The following is a 21,261-nucleotide window of genomic DNA, read 5'->3' as shown; positions in this document are numbered from 1 at the left end:
GCTAATTGAAGATTCATTATTTGTCAAGGTCAATAGAATGAGTTCACCAACCAACTAAAGTAGGTAATCATTCAATATTAAATATAAATATGTAATGACCTTCAATTACTTGCTGGTCAGAAGAAAATGAAACACTAAAAAATCAAGGTAAATTTAGAGTGTTTAAGCCAATTTTTATTGAGTTAATAGTCAAAATCATTCCTAAAAGATATATCGATTTCTATATTTGTCCTTAAAAGAATAAATTAATCAAATTCGTCTCCGAAAGATAACGGATCTGGTCACGTTAGTCATTCTGTCATCTTCCCTACTAACAACGTTAACAAAAACTGACGTGGCACGTTAAGTTACATTTTAACACAAAACGACCTCGTTTTTTCATGGGCTAGCCCAACAAAGGCCTAAACCCGATCCACCATCCCCCCAAACCCCACCCATTAGCCATTTTCTTCTTCAACACTGAAATTGCATAGCCACTAACTCTTGCCTGAATAGCCATGGATGTTGTTCTTCCCTGAAATTCCATAACCATCGTAGCACCGTCTTGCTGGCCTTCATCAATCATCACTACAGCACTCAAGATTCTATTCTGCCTTTTCGGATACTGTGTCGCACTCCGCGCCATTTATTCCAATGTTTGCTCTTTTTATCGCCGGTGGCTAGGCGGTTTTTTCGCGGCTCTCCTAGAGATCTACAACTCTCTCACCAAGCTCCGCTAATTCCTTCCCCTTTTCATCAAGAACGCCTTCTACCACTAGCACTTGTTTTGCACGGCTCGACAGCATCTGCAAAGCCTCATTTGCCTTTGACATCGTCGATGACCACGACAAGCTCGATGTACTTTACCACACCATGCTCAAAGAATATGCAAGAAACTCTTCTCTGCTTGAAGTCCTGAAATTTTACCATAGGGTAAGATCTGTTGGGTTAAGCATGATGCATATAAAATATTTGATAGAATGCCTCGTAAGGAACTTTACTATAGAAAGAGACGATGGAAGGACTAACGCGACTAGATTCATTATCTTTCGGAGATGAATTTGATTGATTTATTCTTTCGAAAACAAAAATAGATATTGAAGTATCTTTTAAGGACGATTTTAGCTATTAACTCAATTTTTATTTAAAAAAAAATAATTTTTAATCTTCTTACGATAATTTATATAGAACTCCTAATCTAGAGTTGTAAATGATAAGATATTAAAATGTCTTATATTTTGTTTAAAAATAATAAAATTTAAATTAAACTATCTTATCAACGAGCTATAACTTAAATAGCGTAGTCTTTCCATACTCACCTAAAAATCGCAGGTTCGAGTCTCACTCCTAACTTTAGAAATAAAAAGTTAAACTATTTCAATTTTCATATAAATATACTCAAATATTTGATTATTACATTATCTTTATTTTTATTTTCTTTTAAAGAAGGAAAAATATATTTTATATTTTTAATATTTTCAATTTTAACTTTAATTTTATTTCATTTAAATTTTAGATCTAATACTTTGAAATGTTTCAATGTTAGTCTTAAATTTCATTTCGTTTGGATTTTTCTGTAAATATTTTAAAATGTTTGAATTTAAATATAAAATGAAACTTAATACAAACTTTAGAGAAAGTATATTTTTACACGACCGTAACGAAGTGCTGACCCCTATCTATCTGTTTGGAACATTTTGCACAATCCAAATTAAAAATTGCAGCTAAGAAGAGCAGTGGTTTTAGATTTCCATGGCGAATCGATAGCGTGTTGTCGTTTAAGACGCAATTTACCCTCGAAAATGCTTACGACGCAGCCTCTTTCGCCGTTTACTACTCCACTATTCCACTCAAACCCACCGACTCAATCATCCTCTTATATCCCTCTCTCCTTTTCTTCTTCTTCTTCTTCTTCTGCTCCAACACGACGTCGTTCGGCAACCACGACCTCCACTCCTTCTAAAACGACTCTCAAGCGCCTCACTTCTCGCGTAGTTGAACTCACTCGCCGAAGACAGCTTCGCCAGGTAAGCATTCTTATGAGGATAATTTAATTATAATATTTCTAAAGCAATGTGTCAAGAAAAATTTAGGAAGATGAAGAATCGCGGTAGGTAATTGTTATATTGGTAGTTACTTAGCATGATTTAACACTTTTTGTTGAAATTTTTTATTGGTTGATAGTGTAAAATTGTTTTACGCATTTGGCGTTGAAGTCTATTGTTGTTATTTACTTTGGTTTTAGATTCTGGATGAGATTGAAGTTGCAAAGAGGGATTTAGGGAAGCTGAACACGATAGTGATGAATGCCGTGATTGAAGCTTGTGTTCATTGTGGCGACATAGATTCCGCGCTTAGGATATTCGATGAGATGAAGAAGCCAAAGGGTTGTGGTGTGGACAATGTCACCTATGCTACACTTTTGAAGGTGTTCAAACTTTTAAATTATTCTTTGCTCCAAAATTTCTTTCTTTCTTTCGTTCTGCTATGATGATGAGCAAATTTATTTATATGATATGCTTGAAGGTGCTAAAGTACAAGCTAGTTTAATTAGAGTAATGAGTAATGACATGTAATCATGTACTTCCTCCATTCCAGAATGCTAGTCTTTCAAGGTTATGTGAAAGGATAAGAAAATGATCAAGTATTCCAGACTTTCTTCAAAAATTGATTTAAGTAACTAAAAATGGTATAAAAATGATATTTTGTATTGAAGTTCTAGAGTGATAGTCAATTCAGAATATCTTAAGTTTAACATTATGGAATAGAGTTAGTATTTATTAGCCTCATATACAGTTAGATTAGATTAGATTAGATTAGATTAGACCAGCACTTTGGTAATTAGTCTGTTTGCAGTTAGGAACTAACCATTATCTAATTATTTAAGTTCTGATAATCCGCACTCATGTTCAGTAACACCATCTTTTCTGAATGCATTCTTTGCACCTGCATCTTCATTTCTTAGATGCTCTTCTCTTTCATGATATTAGAGCTCCCTATATAATGGGGATCTCCTGTACCACTTTAATCTTGTGCATTCAGGGAAGAGAATCATTGAGCACATTCTTCAACATTCTCCTAAATTTATCCTAATTTCAAAGCAAGATAAATATTTAAAGACATTAATATCTTGAGAGCATTTAAAAAGAAAAAGAGTTAAATAATTTTCTTGTTCGGAAATTAAGAGGATGATTAGGATGAGGTTAAAGGAGATACATGATTGTTGATTGTTGTTTTAATAAAATGAAATACTACCAAACAAAAAGTGGTACTTGTTTTCTAATTTTTATCATGCAGAATTCTGTTTACTATATAAGGTATATTTTTTTTAAATGAAAATATAGTGCCAAGAGAATTTTAAATACTGCATTGCAAGCTTACAGAAATTAATATTCACTTTTAAAAAGAAAAACTGTTTTAAGAATGAGCCCAGCATGAGATTATTGCTGTTTTCTCTGATATTGGCCAAAATTTTATGTTATTTTCGTTTCTTTAACTTTCTGTTAAATGTTATGGCTTAGGGTTTAGGTGAGGCCCGAAAAATTGATGAAGCATTTCAGTTGCTTGAATCAGTGGAAAATGGTACTGCCTTGGGAAGTCCAGAGTTGTCAGCTCCATTGATTTTGGGTTTGCTAAATGCCTTAATTCAATCAGGTGAGTCAGACTGTTTGATCTTATATTTAACATAGTTAAACTGATTTTCACAACTTATGATAAGTTTAGCATTAGGTCAGGACAGCTTGTCAGTGGTATTAATTCAATTGTATTTGGGTTTAGTACCTGCTGGAATTGTTTATTAAGTAACTACATTATCAATTTCTGCAGTTTGCCATTGCATTTTATGTTTTATTTAGGTTGGGGAAATTTCTATCTTTAGGATATATACATTTGTCTAGCTGTACTAAAACTTCATGTTGAATTGTGATGTTTCACTTGTGATGCTATAGTGCAGGAGACTTGCGTCGCGCCAATGGCCTCCTTGCACGATATGGGTTTTTGTTCCGTGAAGGTGGCAGTTTTCCAGTCTCAGTATATAACTTACTAATGAAGGTTTTGCTCTGATCCATGATCTTGTAAGAGCGAAAGTTTCATTGTGATAATTGTTTAGCAGTTATAGGGATTGCAAATGTTAGTTATAACAGAATTTTAATCTTGATTGCTTCTTATTTTCAAAATTTAGGGGTATATAAACTCTGGCTGTCCTCACACTGCGCTAAATATGCTCAATGAAATAGTACATCAAGGATTAAGGCCTGACAAGCTCACATATAATACACTAATTTTAGCATGTGTCAAGATTGAAAAGATGGATACTGCAATGCAGTTTTTGGAGGAAATGAAGGTAAGCACTTGAAATTCAGGTCCAGTATTTCTATGGTAGATAAATATGAAACCTTTTGAAGTTTCTCCTTTTTGTATTTTTAGGGCAATTCAGAAAAATTCATTCATGAAGATCTGTTTCCAGACATCATTACATATTCAACATTGCTCAAGGTTAGATTTCTCATTTATTTATTTGTTTGATTACTTTGCTGTAGTATAGAACCATAAATTCGTTCCTTCAAAAGTGATATTCACTTTATAATGTGTGTAACTCCCGATTGGAGGATTCTTAACTCACCAGTAGTGAACTAAGGGGTAGCTCCAAGGCCCCATTATTGAGACAGCTAGACAGGCCTGTATTCCTTTGGCTCTTGTTGTGAAAAATATTTTAGGATTTCATCTACAGTAGTTTGGTCATGTGCAGGGAAGACTTGTTAGGAGATAGATAAGATGGAGTTGCCTAATAATTAGTTAGTTAGTTACAGTTAGGAGATGACGGAAAACTATGGGGGGAATCATTAAAAAGTTTTAAAGGTAAATGGTTTATCTATAGACATGGTTTACTATTAGGACAATATGGCATTGCTTGATCCATTTAATATTGTTCTCTCAGCTAGTTAGAAAAGGCTTAGTTGGTTTGTACTGTCTAGATTTATTTTAACGAATGTCATTATCTGCCCATTATATTAATTCAATGGATATTTATGCTCCACACATAATTTACATTGTCTCTTTGCTCATACTCCCAATATGTATTTTGAACAAAAATAGTTACAAAACTATCTTAAATTTTTCTATTGGTTTGGGATGGTTCTCCAGCAGCAACTTTCTCAGTTTCTTTATGTAAAATACAGGGTTTTGGAGAGGCAAAAGATCTTGCTTCAGTTCTGAGAATAGTGCTGGAAATGAAATCATGCCATGAATTAAACATTGACAGAACTGCTTACACTGCAATAATTGATGCTTTACTAAAATGTGGCTCGGTTAAGGGTATGTTGTTATTTTACAAGTTTCTTACTTTTCTTGTTTAATAGAGAACTAGGATAATTTCAGGAAGACTTAAAAACATAAATTGATGTTATTTTGAATTTGTGAGGAGTGATGATAGTAACCAAATTCATGTTTCTGAAATTAATGAGTTATCCTTGTCTCTCAAATTAAGGGGTAAAACTAATCTCAACTTGTGATACCAATGTATTTCTATTGTGCATTTAGGTGCTTTGTGTATTTTTGGAGAAATATTGAAGAAAGCTGGTAGGAATGCCAAGTTAAGGCCAAAACCTCATCTATACCTCTCCATGATGCGGGCTTTTGCTTTACAAGGAGATTATGATCTAGTTAAGAATTTGCATAAGCGGATTTGGCCAGATTCTGCAGGGATCATCTTGCCAGTTGCACAGGAAGAAGCTGATCACCTTCTCATGGAAGCAGCACTGAATGCTGGCCAGGTACTACGATGTCTTTTACTAGTATTATTGCCATTGTGGTGGAAAAGTCTTTTATTATTAGGTGCTTTGTTGTCATATAAAGAGAAAGAACTTGGCAGAGAACCTTTGTTCTTTGAATATGTATACCTAGCACTCAACATCTTTGTGGGTAAAACTTGTAAAGAAGCCGCTGTCTACAGTTTTAGAATTTCAATGTAGGTAAAACTGCGTGTTCTCCTCCTGCTGGAGAATTCTGATATATATAGAGTAAGTATACACTAATTTCAGATGCTATCCTGAGCTAACCTACAGAATTTGAATACATAATCACAGATGCACAATCCCACAGAACTTGCAGATTCGGATGAGCAAATATTCCGCTGTAATACATGCTACTATTCTACTAATATACTGGCAGATACTCTGCCATAATATCCAATCAATTCTATCGACCTGCAGCACGAATGCGTATAGTGGTACTGTATAATGCAAGAGTATTTGGATAGTAATTAGAGTTGGTATTCCACATGATTTTACATTATGTTATTCCAGATTGTTGATTTTCTTCATTTTTGTGAAATTGGTCTTTGCTACATATGATGTAGAGAAGAACCTGGTTATTAACTTGGACCTTAACGTATACCCTTTTGTTTCAAAAAACGAGAGGAAGGGGGTGCGAACCTGGCATTTGAAGTTAATAAACCGCAACTTCGTAACAGATTCTGCATTATTTTGGTCAGGTTGATATTGCTGCTAAAATTCTTTCTGATATTGTTTCAAGATGGAAAGGCATATCATGGACCAGTCGTGGAGGCATGGTATTTAAATAGTATTTTCTTGAGTTTATGGCAGTATTAAATTTTTTAAATGCTTAGCTTGATTTGAATATCTTCATTTTTAATTTTAATTTATTGTTTTTTAAATGTCTCCTTCATAATATTGCCCTGGATCACATGTAATGCAGTTCCCAAATGTCATCACAATGCAACCTTTTCTGAAGAAGCTGACTCTCATTGACATCCATTATTTTCTCTCAAATAGTTAATGTTAACAGCTGCCCATGCTTTTATGCTTCAGGTTGCTTCACGCATTGAGGCTATCTTGGGATTTTCCAAATCTATATTTAGTCCTTACTTACTTCCTGAGGTACTTATCATTTGTATCATTAACATTCCTGCACAAGGCAAGGCCCCTTGCTGTCTTGCTGTTATGTTAAAGAACTAAAATGCTCGAGTTTTTTCAACATGCTTCTGAAGCTGTGTGTGGTTAAAGTTTTGTTAAGGTTTATGACTGTTTGATTTGAATTCGTAGTATGTTAAGATAGGTTCTACTTGGAGAACTTGCATGTTGTCTAATTACATTCTCTTGGTTCAGGTTTCACCCGATGAACCAGTTCAGAATTTCATGGTACCATTTGAAGCGGCACAGCCACTACATGGTGCCATAAAGCTGGAGAAAGTGGCCATGCGTTTCTTAAAGGATAAAGTTGTTCCTATTGTAGACGAGTGGGGGAGCTGTGTAGGGCTGTTGCACCGTGAAGACTGCAATCAGGTATTGTTTTTGTTAGCTCGGAACGTTGTGAAATTACCGTTTCATTAAACTCTGTTATCTTCTGGATTTGAATAGGAAACCCTACAAGTTTTTAATAAATTTTTGAATAAAGTATGCTTTTTTGTCTTTAGTGTTTGTGATCTTCTTCAAAAATACCCATTTCATTTAATTTTGTCACTAACGTTTTCGATTTGTATCAAAATTACTACTAGACATTAACTTCATCTAAAATGTTAGAGACAAAATTGAAAACATCTCAGAGTAATTTTGACATGAATTGAAAACGTTAGGGACAAAATTGAATGAAATTAAATGTTACTCGTATTTTTTAATAAAATCACAAACGTTAGGGGAAAAAAACACTTTACCCTAAATTTTGCTTCCGTCAATGACTTGCAGAAAACCTAATATGCTTCTTTTTAATCTGTTCCACTCCCTGTCTCATCACGGCTTAAATTTACTAAGTTGTAATGCATAATAGGGTACTTAAGCCATGTATATAGTTGAACATCGTTGTTTTTGGTTGGTCCTTGCCTTTGGGTTTGGTTATAGTGCTTAATAATATGAATAACAATAATGTTATGTACTTACGAAAAATCAGCTACCTAATTAACCACTAGATATCTATATATCATTAATAAGTGAAAAAAAAGGGAGAAAAACTGCCTGCAATTAACACATATATATCCTTAATAATCATATGCATTCCTCTCGCTGGATTATTTGGGACTCTTACTATTTGATTATATGAATTTATTCATTGTGCAGTTGGATGCTTCCTTATCAACAATGATGAGAAGCCCTCCACCATGTGTAACAAATTTGACATCTATTGGTTATGTAGTTGATTTAATTTTAGAGAAACGGTACCCAATGGTTATCGTTGTAAATTACACAAGCTCCTTTGCCACTTCATACAGCACAAGGGCTCTTGGAGTTTTTACATTAGAACAATTGAACAGGGTTAAAAGAACACCTGTATCTGGATTAAAAGGGACAGAAATTCCAGTCCACGCAAGATGAACCATACAAAATTCTCTCCTGTTCCGGAAATGCCATGTTTTTGTGATATCATATATAAAGATGAATTAGTTTCTAACTACAATATCCTATCTGAAACAAGTTAAACTAGTTTATTCATTTTTCAAATTTTTGAGAAAGAAAACGATAATCCATTATTATTATTTATCATAATAAAAATTAGCTTTTCTTTTCGCCAATTCAAAAAATATATTTCCCAGAGGGATAAAATAAATTTAAGAAGAGATCATTAACGGACTCTAATAATTTAAAGCTGAATGTATTGTAGATGCACCAAATTTTAAGTTACTTTTTTTTTTCTTTAGTCTTTACACAGATTTTAAAGCTAATTTCTAAAATAACATAGTCCAAAGTTTTCAACGGCACGATTAAGAATCATAAAGCTAGATGGTTAATCTCAGGGCAATCCTTATGCATTCAGCATTTATTTTAGAATTGATCACTCTAAAAGATTAATTATGTGAATTAGTAATTACTAATTACATTGATGATAACCCTCTTTAGTGGAAAGTAACCATTTTTACAAAAAATATATAATGAAGGAAAAATAAGATTATTGTAGGTTTTAATTGTATAGAGTGGTTTGTAGAGAGACTTATTTTATGTAGGATGTCCTTTGCCTATGACTCTTCAAATTTATTTATTTTTTTACAAATCTAAAAATAAGAGAACAAAAGTTACAAGTATTTAACAAAAAATTACATGCTGGGATCAAGGAATGAAGAATTCTAATCATTTAAGTATTTACACTATACTCCAAAACACAGTTGTGTTTAACAAAATTTTCTATCTTGCTCAAGGATTACTTATTTTTGACTTGTGACTAAGGGTTTGAAATGGATGGCTTCGTTAGGCTCTCCTCAGAACAAGCAAGTGAAGGAGAAGAAGCTTCATCCTGAAACATTTTCATGCCACATTTATGTTAATTAGTGTGAACTTATGCTATGCAAGTATTGAATTAACATATGTTTGTTATGGAAGATAATCTTTGAATTAGAACATGACCAAAACTGTATGTATAATTGAAAGAACAGCAAAGGGACATACCAACTGAACAGAAACTTGGCTCTGGTTGGATGGGCTGACATAGCCATTGAAATGTAGAACACCATTTTCAGCCAATGACCTTAGACTATTTAGTATTGGTAGGACTTCCTTGCCGAGATCCGGTCTGTCTTTTCGCCTTAGCTCGGCGCATTTGATCGAAATTTTTGCTAGGCTCAAAGCCTCATCCATTGGCCAATCAGGCACCTTAGGATCAAGCACATTGGCAAGTGTTCCCTTCTCAATGGCTTTCTCAACTTGATGAGCCAATCCCATTGGTGGTTTCGCCGTCAAAATTTGCAAAAAAATGATTCCAAGGGAGTATATGTCAGATTTTACACCTAACATTCCTGTTTGTTGGTACTCAGGGTCTATGTAGCAAAAAGTTCCAGCAGCAGATGTCATATGGTATTGAGTGACCGAGTCAGCGACCGAAGGTGGGACTAGCCTTGCAAGACCTACGTCACTGATCTTGGCAACACAGTTTCTGTCAAGCAGGATATTAGCCGGCTTCAAATCTCTGTGGACAAGAGGCTCTGGTTTTGTTTGATGGAGGAATAACAGGCCGGTGCCGATTTCAGCTGCTATTTTAAACCTGATTTGCCAAGGGAGTGGAGGAGTGTCTCCTCTACAAAAGAGTCTATCTTCTAAGCTTCCATTCGCCATGTATTCGTAAACAAGGCATCCGTATTCCGGACAAGCTCCTAATAGGAGTACCATGTTAGGATGCCGGATGCAACTCAGTACCTCAACCTATTATGTACATTCAAACATGTAAAGTAAGAAAAGTATATTAGACAGAGAAATGATATGTGGCCATTAGAATTTATTATCTTTGGATATCACTTAACCATCAACTCAATTTCTTTACTCTATTAATAAAAAAACAATAAATTCTGATGATCCTCTAACATTTTTCTAGTAGATATTCAATGTCTAACAACTTTGTTTATTTATGTTGTTTGTCCTTACCTCTCTTTGAAACTGGGACCTTCCTTGTGCTGCATCAGGACGTAGAACCTTGACTGCTACAGGTGTATGATCAAGAAGGCATTTAAAGACCGGACCATAACCGCCTTCTCCAATCTTCATGGAAGTTGCAAAAAAATTTGTTGCTGCTTCTATTTCCTCAATTGAGTACTTTCTACACCTGATGTCATTTTGTGCCAAAGCATCAAGTGCTCTTTTCTTAGCTTCTGCTTCTTTGATTGCTTTCATTTCTGCATTAAGTCTCTTTTGTGCTTCTAGTTCTGCAATCCTCTTTTGTGCTTCAGCTGCTTCAATGGCTGCTTTTGCTTTAGCTTTCTCCATTTCTACAATTGCTAACGCAGTTTCTTCTCCCAGCTTTGCCTCCTCTAATTTCCTCTCTTCTTCTAATTTCCAACGTTGAAGTTCTATAGCCTGTCATATATATAAGAAAAAAAACAAAAGTACTTTATTTCTCAATGTTTCAATTTTAAATATTTTACTTTTTATAATAAAATGATTAAGTGAAAGTTTGAATAAACTGTGAAACATTCAAGGTAAAAAATATTTTTTCTGATAATTTATTATCAGAACCAACTCTATCATAAAATTTGTGAATCTATACCTTCTGTTTTGCTGTGAGAGCTTCTTTACATGCTGTGCTGTACATTTCCATGGTTTGCTTCAACTCCAACTTCAATCTCCTCATTTCATTCTCTACATCATCCTATAAAATTGTAGTCCACGTAAGGAAATGAAAGATAGTAGAAATATTTGATGAATTGTTAGCTTACCGTGGCATGTGAGGAAGATAAGACCCCATCAATATCATGTGAAACATATGAGAATTCAGGAGAGTCGGCAAGACTATCCATAGACATCCTAGGATGATGAACAGATTCAAAGCTGTAGTTTCCATCAATGTTGATATCAGAGCCATATGATAATCGAGGATTCGACATTCCTGCATCGGAGCCGAGGTATAACGAAGGAATCATGCGGTCTATACTCGACCTTTCTGAGCTCACAAATGTTATGTCAGTATCTGACCATGACATTTCTGCATATGACTTGTCATTCACACCTTTCCGAGTTAATGGCGACCTGCTTTCAATTTCGTAACAAGAAAGTCTCAGGAGCCAGCACTTTCATTAAAATCTAGCCAGTATTTAACCATTAAAAAAAGTATGTAATTCCACACCATTAGATGTAATCTTACATCATTAAAAATACTACTACAAATCACAAAATATGCTGACTCCTAGTACGACTGTTTCGTAATTATTACTGTATCATACATCAATACTAAAACATTTTTTATCCAATGAAGGCCACTAACCTGATTGTATCCGTTGCTTCTTGTGATCTACGAGGTGCATCAAAGGATCGTCTTTCATGGGGTTTAGCAGGCAAACGTGGGTCAGAAGCAGAGGTTAAATTAGAATTGGATTGGGTAAGGTGTGGAAGCAAAGGAGAAGGGGAAGGAGCAGGACGAGAAGCTGATCGTGTTGAATGAATCTTTCCTTTTGAAACCACATACACTGTACAGAAATCTGGTGCCCCTTTTGATACTAATCCCGGAATATCTGCTACCTTGAATCTTGTCAAATTAAAACATTTCCTCAGTAAATCATTCTTACAACTCCTACATGGAGGGACATTAATTTAACATTACCTAAGGAAAGTAGATTTGCTTGAATACCCTAACACCAAATGCTCTATTATTGTTTGGGAAGCATATTCTGTTAATCCTTTCGCTACATCTACATCTTCTAGGAGTATGTCCTTGCAACGTATCTATAAATCAATAACCAAAACTGCAAACATATATGAAATGTTCGATAACAGTTAATAAATGCTAAATAAGACAAGTTCTGTCTGTTTACTTACATCTTTGCGTGCACAGAAGAGATGATATGAATGAAAAATCTCTTTCCCCGGGTCATCAAGGCCCTTAGAAGGTAATTTGCCATCACCAATGCCAAATATCCCTATTTTTGTGATGAACAAAGTAAAGTGATTAAAGTATGAGGAGGGGCATCATGTGTATGTTTCAAAAGGAGAATACTCACTTGGAGACAAGAGAGAATGTGATGTAGAAAGAGAAGTTGGCCTAAGCTTGACATGAATAAGAACAACGGTTTGAGATTTTGTGAGGAGATGTTCGGTGGCCCATTGAAGTGCATGTCTGCTCCCCTTACTATTATCTATTGCTACTGCCACTACTCCATGCACCCCCTCCTTCTTATCACAATGATTCTTTTGCAACCACATTCCTCTCTTTAGATTCCTGTTTTCACATTAACAGAATCAAAAATGCTATTCGTACACCAAAATTAATTACTAAAATCAGCCATCAATATATTTGTATATAAATATATGTATAATTTAATTTATTTTTTCAATGTGTATTTATATTCTAACATGTATAAATAACATAATCCTAAAAGCATTACTCTTATATCTAAAACTTTACGGTTTCTGATGTTAGCTAAAATTAACTATTATAATATTGTTCTCTAAAATTACTCTTTAATTATTTGTTTATTCAAAAAGATTTTAAAAGTTACTTTTAAAATAATAATATATTTTTATATAAAGAAAATACTTTTAAAATAAGAAAAATTAATTCAAACGTACCTTAATTTCTTTCCTCCAAAAAACGTTCACTTTTCAAAACCTTACAAGATTTCTTTCTTTTTGATCGTGTCTTCTTTGAAGGAAAAATAACGAAACAATGCAATCAAAGGAGACTACCCTATCCTTCTAACTCTCAAGTATTGCTTTATCAAATTCACTTTAAATTCTAACGAATTTAAAGCCCATGACTCTCTGTGACAATGGAAACTATTCTTGTTAAAGAACAATGCAAGATGAGGTAGCATGCTTTTTCTTTTGAATTTTCTATATGACTTTGAAGTATTTGTTTGAGTTGTAAATTTTTCTTTTTGTTCTCTTGACTTTTGGTGTTTGAATGACAAACATGATAGAAAATAACCAATCTTACTTTTTGTTGAATAAACAATAATAACAACCATTTTTGTGTTGATTTTAGCTTGCTTAAGAATTTGAGCTCTTTACGAACTTAATAACCACAAACATTTTGCTCTATGTTTATCTCTTTATATGAGAATAACCAAACTTCACGGGTTGGCTTTGACTTTCTCCCTTGTTGTAATAGAATGGTACTTTTTTATTTTTTAACAACAAGTGAAAAAGCACCAAAAAATAAATAAAATAAAATAAGATCGTAAGAATAACGAACATTTCAAACTTGGTTAGAGTGAAAATATAAAAAAATAACTAATTATATGCGAAATTCTTTCGTTTTAAGAATTTTGATTTCAGTTTATGGTTAAAAAAAAATTGAAAGATAATAGAAAATTAATTCAAAATAGCTCAAAGTTATCTTATTTTGTATTTTTTAATTATCATTAAAATAATTAAATAATATTAAATATAATAAATATATAATTATAGATGTTATATTTATAAAAGTATATATGTATAACTTAAAATTATTAGATTATTGTTTGGGGAGGGTTTGTTTGAAAAATAATCGATATGTTTTTTGAAGGCTTAAATAAATTAAAAAATAAAGAAATTATTTAAATAGAAGACAGTTTTGTTTAAAATTATTCTTAAACTTCTCTCGATGAGAAGGAAGCTTTATTTAATAAAGTTGTCATCGTCATCTTTGCTATGATGTTTGCTTTTGTGTTTACATTTTTCATAATCAAATTAAACGAAATTCAATACGCTAATTCTAATACATGATATTCTTTATTTTGAATACTAACGGATTAATAAACCCAAAATCATGTTGGTGATTAGTAATAAAATTAATGGATATTTCATATTCGAATTTGACACCAAATCATTTTCAACATTTTTTGTTGAATATTGTTTTTTAATTCTTCGGAGAAAAAATTATAATAAAACAAAAAGAGGAATTACAAAGTAGGAAGAATAAATTGCAATAATTCACCCTTTAATACTAGATGACAATTGATTATTGTAGTAGTGGTATATATGCAAGAATTATTGAGCATGAACATCAAGTAGCAGCAATAATTGAGAAAGAGAAATCGTCTTGAGTGAAAGTAGTAGCCCTAGAATGCAAATCTCCTTCACTAACATAAGAATAAGAATTTGAATTATTAATATTATTATTATTATCTTCCCCAATGTCCTTGACCTCTTCAATCTTTGCCAAAGCCTCCTTCAAATCCCACCTACTCTCCAAATCCCACTCACAACAACACATCCCAATCCTCAAAAGCTTCAACATCTCACCCTCACCATTTTTAATTCCCATTATGCCCTCATCAAACACTTCTCCACTCCACTCTTCCCTCACCACCGTGTTCACCCAAGTTGCCAGGTCAGCATTATTCTCAGCCTTCCCTCCATGCCTTAAATAGTTCGCCGGGAACTTCCCCGTCAGCACTTCTAGAATCAAGATGCCAAGACACCACACGTCCGTCTTCTCGGTTGTCCGCTCGGATGACTCAGGAGACTTATATGCTGCCATGAATTTCTGAGCATGGCTCTTGTTCATCACCGGGACAAGGCCGTACTCCGTTAGACGCGGCTGGAACGCCGCGTCCAAGATGACGTTGGAGGATTTGAGATGGCCATGGGGGACTTTTTGGTTTGGAAATTGTGTGTAGAGATATGCAAGTCCCCTTGCCACTCCTTTTATGATCTTTAAACGAGTTGGCCAAGTTAGCATGCATCCATTTTTCCTACCTGATTTTCCATCCATCATTTTCAACGAATTAGGTCCATGTGTCTAAATTAAACTTTAAGTATTAGTTCAAATAAATTTAGTTCTTCAAAATTGTTGGAACTAATTATGGTTACATGCTTACATAATTACATGTGATTGTGACTTCAGGACCACCAATGTAACTATTTCGCCTGAAATTATTTTATATAAGTTTATGAATTTAATTTTAAGAGAAAAATCCTAAACGGCTTTGAGAATTATCTCAAAAACACAACGAAAACTCAATCTAACTCCTGAGCTTTATTTTTATGGGACTGATTAGTTTTTGTACCAAAAAAGGTTAATATTATTTTTTTTTCATAGGAGTTAATCAGTTCAAAAAAATCAGAGATCAAATTAAGTATTTTTTTTATTAAGGACTTTATAGTTCTTCCGAGATAATTATCAGAAGTCAAATTGGATATTTACTCTAATTTTAATAATGTATTGTTGATATAAAATAATTTTATATAAGCATCTAATTACATATAGTTATGTTAGTAAAAATAACTAATTTTTAGATTCATTACATGAATGATTATTTAAACAAAGAGATATAAGTAAACAATAATAAAATATTTTATGCTGTGAATACATTATTATTAAACTCTAAATTTATAAGTAATTTAATATTTATTTTTTTTTAAATATGTGCTTTGACATTCTAATGTTATCAACTGGTGATAGTATGAAAAATGTTTTCTTTCAACTTTTCTCCTAAAATTATCCTTTTTGTGTTTTAGTCACATAGTTACTCCTAAATTTAATCTTTTGTACCATTTAACAATTTCCTAAAGTAAAATTAAATACTTTAAAACTCCAAAACATAAGAGATCAAATTTGAGAGAGATAAATTGCATTTTATGTTATAGAAATTAAAAAGTAGAGAATAGTAGTAGACATATACCGTGGAGATGAGTAGCCAAGCTATGATTATGACCAAAATCATAAACCAAAAACTTGTCTTGTCTTGTATAGTGGAATGCAACAAGAGGGAGCAAATTAGGGTGTGACAAACTCCCAAGCCTTCTCATATGATCATAGAACTCATGTTTCCCAACATTGTTCATGTGCCTAAACCTTTTCACAACCACTGCTTCTTCATTACCACTATTATTATTCACAACCATAGCTTTGTAGGTACAACCAAAACTTCCACTACCAAGTACCTCAGCTGAAGCCCTAAGCAACCCTTGCAAATCAAATGCTTTCCCTCTATCTTCCCCTACAAAATTCAACTCTCCCTTAACATCAATTGATGATTGTGCACTATAGTAGGCTGAGTGATTCTTATGGGGTGTTGATTTTAGCCTCTTGCTTGATTTCGTGGGCCATCCGCGGCGGCCGGAGATGAAAAGAAGTACTAGCATTGAAGCAACCACAACCGCGGCCACCACCGTGATAGCAATTATAAGATTGCGGCGGTTCTTTGCATTTGGAGAAGGAGAAGGGGAGTCAAAGGTCACGTTAGGATCGGCGTTGCAGCTCTTGTTCATAGGCTTTCCACATAGATTTATGTTGCCTGTGTTGCAAGGAAAAGAAAAAGAGAAGAAGAAGATGATGAGAAATGGATCTTAAAGGTTTAATTTGCATAATTTAATTTAATTTTAAAAAATTTATAATCAAGTATTGTAAGATCTTGGTTGCTTAAAGAAAAAAAGAAGGCTATAGCTACCAGCAAATCGGATTGGATCTTGGTTGCTTAAGCTTTGGGGTATGATACCCTCCAATAGGTTGTTTGATAAATCAAACACATTAAAGCTGAGATTCTTTTGATGAAACTCTGGTATTTGTCCTTCAAAACTGTTACCACTTAAGTTCAATTCCAAAAGCTTAGGCAATTCAGCAATGGACTTTGGAATATAACCACTCAACTCATTCTCTTCCAAGTACACCTTCTTCAATCTTTTCATACCCTCAAAAGCATCATCAGCAATGTCACCAGAGAATTTGTTATTAGAAAGAAACAAAGCTCTTAACCACACAATCTTCTTGAATTCAGGCATTGGACCCTCAAAGTTATTTCCTATGACACTGAAGCTTGTCAAATTTGATAACTCAAATAATGTGTCAACATCAATTCTCCCACTTAGTCCCATATTCTCTAGTCTCAACCCATGAAATGATTGTGTTTTCTTGTCACACAATAAACCATTCCATTTACAAAGATTTGGCTCCGTGCCCCAATTACTCAAAGCAATGTCCGAATTGGACAAGGAGCTTTTGAACGTGATCAAAATTTGTTCATATGTGTCACCCAATGTTGCCACAAAATTAAAGGCCAACATGGTGAAGATCATGAGAAAGCAATAGTGTTTTCTTTTATGACCCATAATTAATTGATCATCGGAGCTTGAAGCCAGAAATGATTTTTGGCTAATGGGGTAGGAAGAAACAAGGAAAAGAAAAGGTATTGATGAGGACGAAGAAGAGAATTTACAATTTGATATTCAAAAGAAGCATGCATAGTGAATTAAGGTTTAATGGTTTAAAGGGTGACATTGACGAAGTCCCACACTGAGAATAATTGGCTAGGCCGGCTTTTTCTTATAAGTATTCTCTTCAATATTTTGGACCTCATTTCCAATGTTTTTGTTCAATACACATAGCATATAGTACTTATGTTAGATGTTTGTAATTCATTATATAAATATATAGAAAACAATTTTGGTATCCGTCATCTTATTAAGTTCATGACATATTTTTACTATTTTAAACATATTAAAAATATAATTATTTATATATCTCTTTTTATCGATTTATTAAATTTATGAGAGAGTTAATTTTATAATATGGTATAAGAATTTATTTGATCACGAAATTTAAAATTTGATTCTTGTTAGATCTTAAAATAAAATTTAATATAAGATAAATTAAAAAAAACCTTGTACAAAAGTTTAACTTATTAAATTTTTAGAAGAAATAAGTTTATCACAAAATACTTATAAATTATTTATAAATCACCATTAGAATTCGAGTTTGTTCTACATCAATTGTGTTAATTAATTTTAGTAGTTTAGTTAAAGCTGTTGATTATTAATGTTAACGTTGATGAATTAAGGAAAGCAAGCTAAGGTGTGTTATATATATTGCATTGGCCGTCAACACTATCTAGTAATAATCTTCTGTATGTGAGTTGTGTTTGTCGTGTGTGATTGTTTTGTTCTATCTCAAGTTTAATTACTATGCAAAGACGACAGGAAGATTGTCATAATTAAGTAACTTGACAAGTGCCTTATTTGTTTAGGGGCATATGCCTTGGTTAACAACATTGACACAACCTAAGAAGTAAGAACTTAATTCTAAATATATGGAACACTGCTAGTACCATCCAATTAATTAATAAAAGAGAACTTACATGTGATATAACTATTTAATAATTATATTATAATTTAATTTGTTAGAGAATAGCATCGAATCTTTAGGGTATCTCTATTAAAATAGAACAAAACTAAATATTTGATTCCAGTGACGGATCCAGAAAATTTTGATAGTGAGAGCAAAATATATATAATATGATAATAATTTTTATAATAAAAATATTACGTTTACATAAAAAATTAGTTATCAAATTATCTATTATAAATTTGTGTATAAATATATATATCATTTAACTTATTTTTAATGTGTATTTTATATTTCAAAATTTATATTTTAAGATTTATTCTATACAAGTGATTATTTTTTGTATACGTAACATAATTGTTGTTATAATTATTTTTTGTTATTATGAAATATGATTAGGTTTCAAAATATCTAATTACAAATTAAAATACTAAAATAGTAATTTAAATAATAACATATAATTTAAAATTTAATTTTTTATATTTCATATTTTAAAACCTTGACCATATAATTAAAATGTCTTTTTTTTTGTATATATAGTTAAACAATCATTTAAAACTCAACTTTCATACAATTAGCTCTTGATGATATTATTCATAGTTAAAAAAGTTCATTTAATTAGTGTAGTTATTATGAAAAAAACTAAAGCTAATTTTAAAAGAAGAAATACAAATGGATATAGATAATATTCTTTTGAATCGATTTCTAAGAAAGAACATCAATCTTATTTAAATTTGAAACTTGATCATTATAATGGACATCTAATATGAAGTTCTTAAATTGGCTATCAAGTATCGAAAGTTGAATAAAAAATTATTCTGGGGTCAAATTTAATAATTTAGTGGGGATAAATAAATAGTATTATTATTATTATATATACCACTCAATAAAATTTCAAATTGTAGACACACCCTAAAAAGTAGATCCGTCCCTGTTTGATTCATTAAAATATATGCGACGTCGATTTTAAAATAAAAATGTTTTTTCCCTCTAGTTCATCGACAATGTGACAATAACAAAAAAATGATTAATGCATCATAAAAAAATCGATGATCAAACTGTCGATTTTATTATTTTGTTTTTAATTATCTTTTTTTTAAATATTGACAACAAGTTGTCGAGAAATATTAACAGAAAATAAAACCGTCAATTTTTTACATAAAAAAATACGTTTTTTCTTGTATTAATGACTCAAAAAATTAGTTTAAAATATGAAAATTATCTTATGATAATATTATTATATAGAGATTTTATTTTTATAAATATGAGATTTGTAATACTTCTATTTTATGCTTAGAAAATTATTTTCATAACATATTATCGTTAAATCTTATTTGAGTTATACGATATATGTTGTGAGTTTTTTCAGTCATACCATCAGATCATTAGATCTTGGTTGTTCGATTTTTTATTATTCTATTTTAGAGATTTGTATTGACATAATTTTGATTTGGTATCTCTATTATTTGCTTTTTCATGCATTTTGGTTAATTCTTTTTAAGAGATTATTTATATTTATTAAATTGAATAATAAAATAAATAGGTTAATATTTGAAAGGTTTTTACTGGCAAATATTATAATTGCCGCTAAAATCTTTTAACGACAAAGTATAAGACGACTAATGTCTAATTGTCAGTAAATGTATTAGCGGCTATTTGTATTGTCGCTAAAAATAAAATAGATGACCACTAAAAATGATTATTTTTATAGTACATCTTGGTTAATTGTTTTTAAGAAATTATTTCTATTTATCAAACTGAATAATAAAATAAATAGGTTAATATTTGAAAGACTTATTGATTATGAAATATTTACAAGTAATAAACTCTACAAATTGTTAAATTTGTGTATTCGTGTGGATTTTTGAACTAAAAATTGTGCTAACTGAATAGTCCCTTAAATATATTATAATATAATAATTAAATAAAAAATAACTGTAGACAAAATAAAGTTACAATTATGATGAAAAACTTTTAGCGTATAAGACCTTATAGTTGTAGGTCCCTTCCAATATTAAAATTAAAGTTAATGTTGATGTCAGTGTTATAATTTTTTTACTCTATTTATATTGTCATTTTTTGTCTATATATAATTTGATATATATGTTCCTCTACAAAATGATTTTTAATATGGTATTTCTAAAATTATTATTATTACATTGTTATTTATTATACATATAAACTAAAAATAATTATATATTTTAATATTTATTTTTTTATTATTTAAATATTCATTCCATTCTTTGTAATGATGAGGACGAAAAAGAGAATGATATTCAAAAGAAGCATGCATAGTGAATTAAGGTTTAATGGTTTAAAGGGTGACATTGACAAAGTCCTACATGGAAAATATGAGTTAGCTAGGCCGGCTTTTTCTGATGAATATTATCTTCAATATTTTGGACCTCATTTCCAATTATTTTGTTAACATATAGCATATAGTAATTATATTAGATGTTTGTCTGGTTAATTAAAATTTATATGAATATATAGAAGAAAATAATTTTAGTATCCGTCATTTTATTAAGTTCATGATATATTTTTAATATTTTAAACGTATTAAACATATAATTATTTATGTGTCTCTTTTAGTTTATTAAACTTATAAAAAAAATAGTTTCATAATATGATATAAAAATTTGTTTGATCACAAAATTTAAAATTCGATTTTTGTTAGATCTCAATATAAAATTTAATATAAGATAAATAAAAAAAATTTGTATAAAAGTTCAATTTAAATTGTTAGTGATGAGTTTGGAAAACTCATATTTATTTTGATAATGAACAAACATTATTGAAATAATTGATTACAAA

General features: G+C 31.5%; 4 protein-coding genes across 4 annotated transcripts in view; 1 reads left to right on the top strand and 3 right to left on the bottom strand.

Annotated features, from left to right (window-relative positions):
* Positions 1–625, bottom strand: part of LOC107495225 (purine permease 21-like) — a 16,332-nt gene extending 15,707 nt beyond the window's left edge. Inside the window, exon 1 of the mRNA XM_052263130.1 lies at positions 430–625. Within this exon, the coding sequence (XP_052119090.1) occupies positions 430–625 (196 nt within the window). The remainder of the gene's footprint in view (positions 1–429) is intronic.
* A 1,043-nt stretch (positions 626–1,668) lies between these two features.
* Positions 1,669–8,387, top strand: LOC107495365 (pentatricopeptide repeat-containing protein At5g10690). Its single transcript, XM_016116510.3, has 12 exons — positions 1,669–2,006; positions 2,225–2,407; positions 3,501–3,633; positions 3,932–4,029; positions 4,160–4,321; positions 4,405–4,473; positions 5,157–5,292; positions 5,518–5,750; positions 6,470–6,547; positions 6,807–6,875; positions 7,104–7,280; positions 8,049–8,387. The coding sequence occupies exons 1-12, from the start codon at positions 1,782–1,784 to the stop codon at positions 8,301–8,303; spliced, it is 1,818 nt and encodes a 605-aa protein (XP_015971996.1). The 5' UTR covers positions 1,669–1,781; the 3' UTR covers positions 8,304–8,387.
* Positions 8,388–9,032: 645 nt separating this feature from the next.
* Positions 9,033–12,605, bottom strand: LOC107495224 (U-box domain-containing protein 52). The gene is given in 8 exon segments (XM_052263402.1): positions 9,033–9,216; positions 9,369–10,118; positions 10,338–10,766; positions 10,957–11,058; positions 11,126–11,435; positions 11,671–11,931; positions 12,007–12,128; positions 12,222–12,605. Coding segments are annotated over 8 exon segments (2,430 nt in total). The 3' UTR covers positions 9,033–9,144.
* Positions 12,606–14,388: 1,783 nt separating this feature from the next.
* On the bottom strand, positions 14,389–17,435 carry LOC107495299 (pollen receptor-like kinase 5). Its single transcript, XM_016116408.3, has 3 exons — positions 16,778–17,435; positions 16,010–16,624; positions 14,389–15,083 (listed from the first exon to the last, which is right to left on the bottom strand). Exons 1-3 carry the CDS (start codon positions 17,433–17,435, stop codon positions 14,389–14,391), a joined length of 1,968 nt encoding a protein of 655 aa, XP_015971894.1.
* Positions 17,436–21,261: the final 3,826 nt, after the last annotated feature.

The sequence above is a fragment of the Arachis duranensis genome, chromosome 6, assembly GCF_000817695.3.
Source record: "Arachis duranensis cultivar V14167 chromosome 6, aradu.V14167.gnm2.J7QH, whole genome shotgun sequence".
Classification (NCBI taxonomy): Eukaryota; Viridiplantae; Streptophyta; class Magnoliopsida; order Fabales; family Fabaceae; genus Arachis; species Arachis duranensis.
The sequence above is the reverse complement of the archived record's forward strand: the minus strand, read 5'-3'. Positions and strand labels throughout refer to the sequence as shown.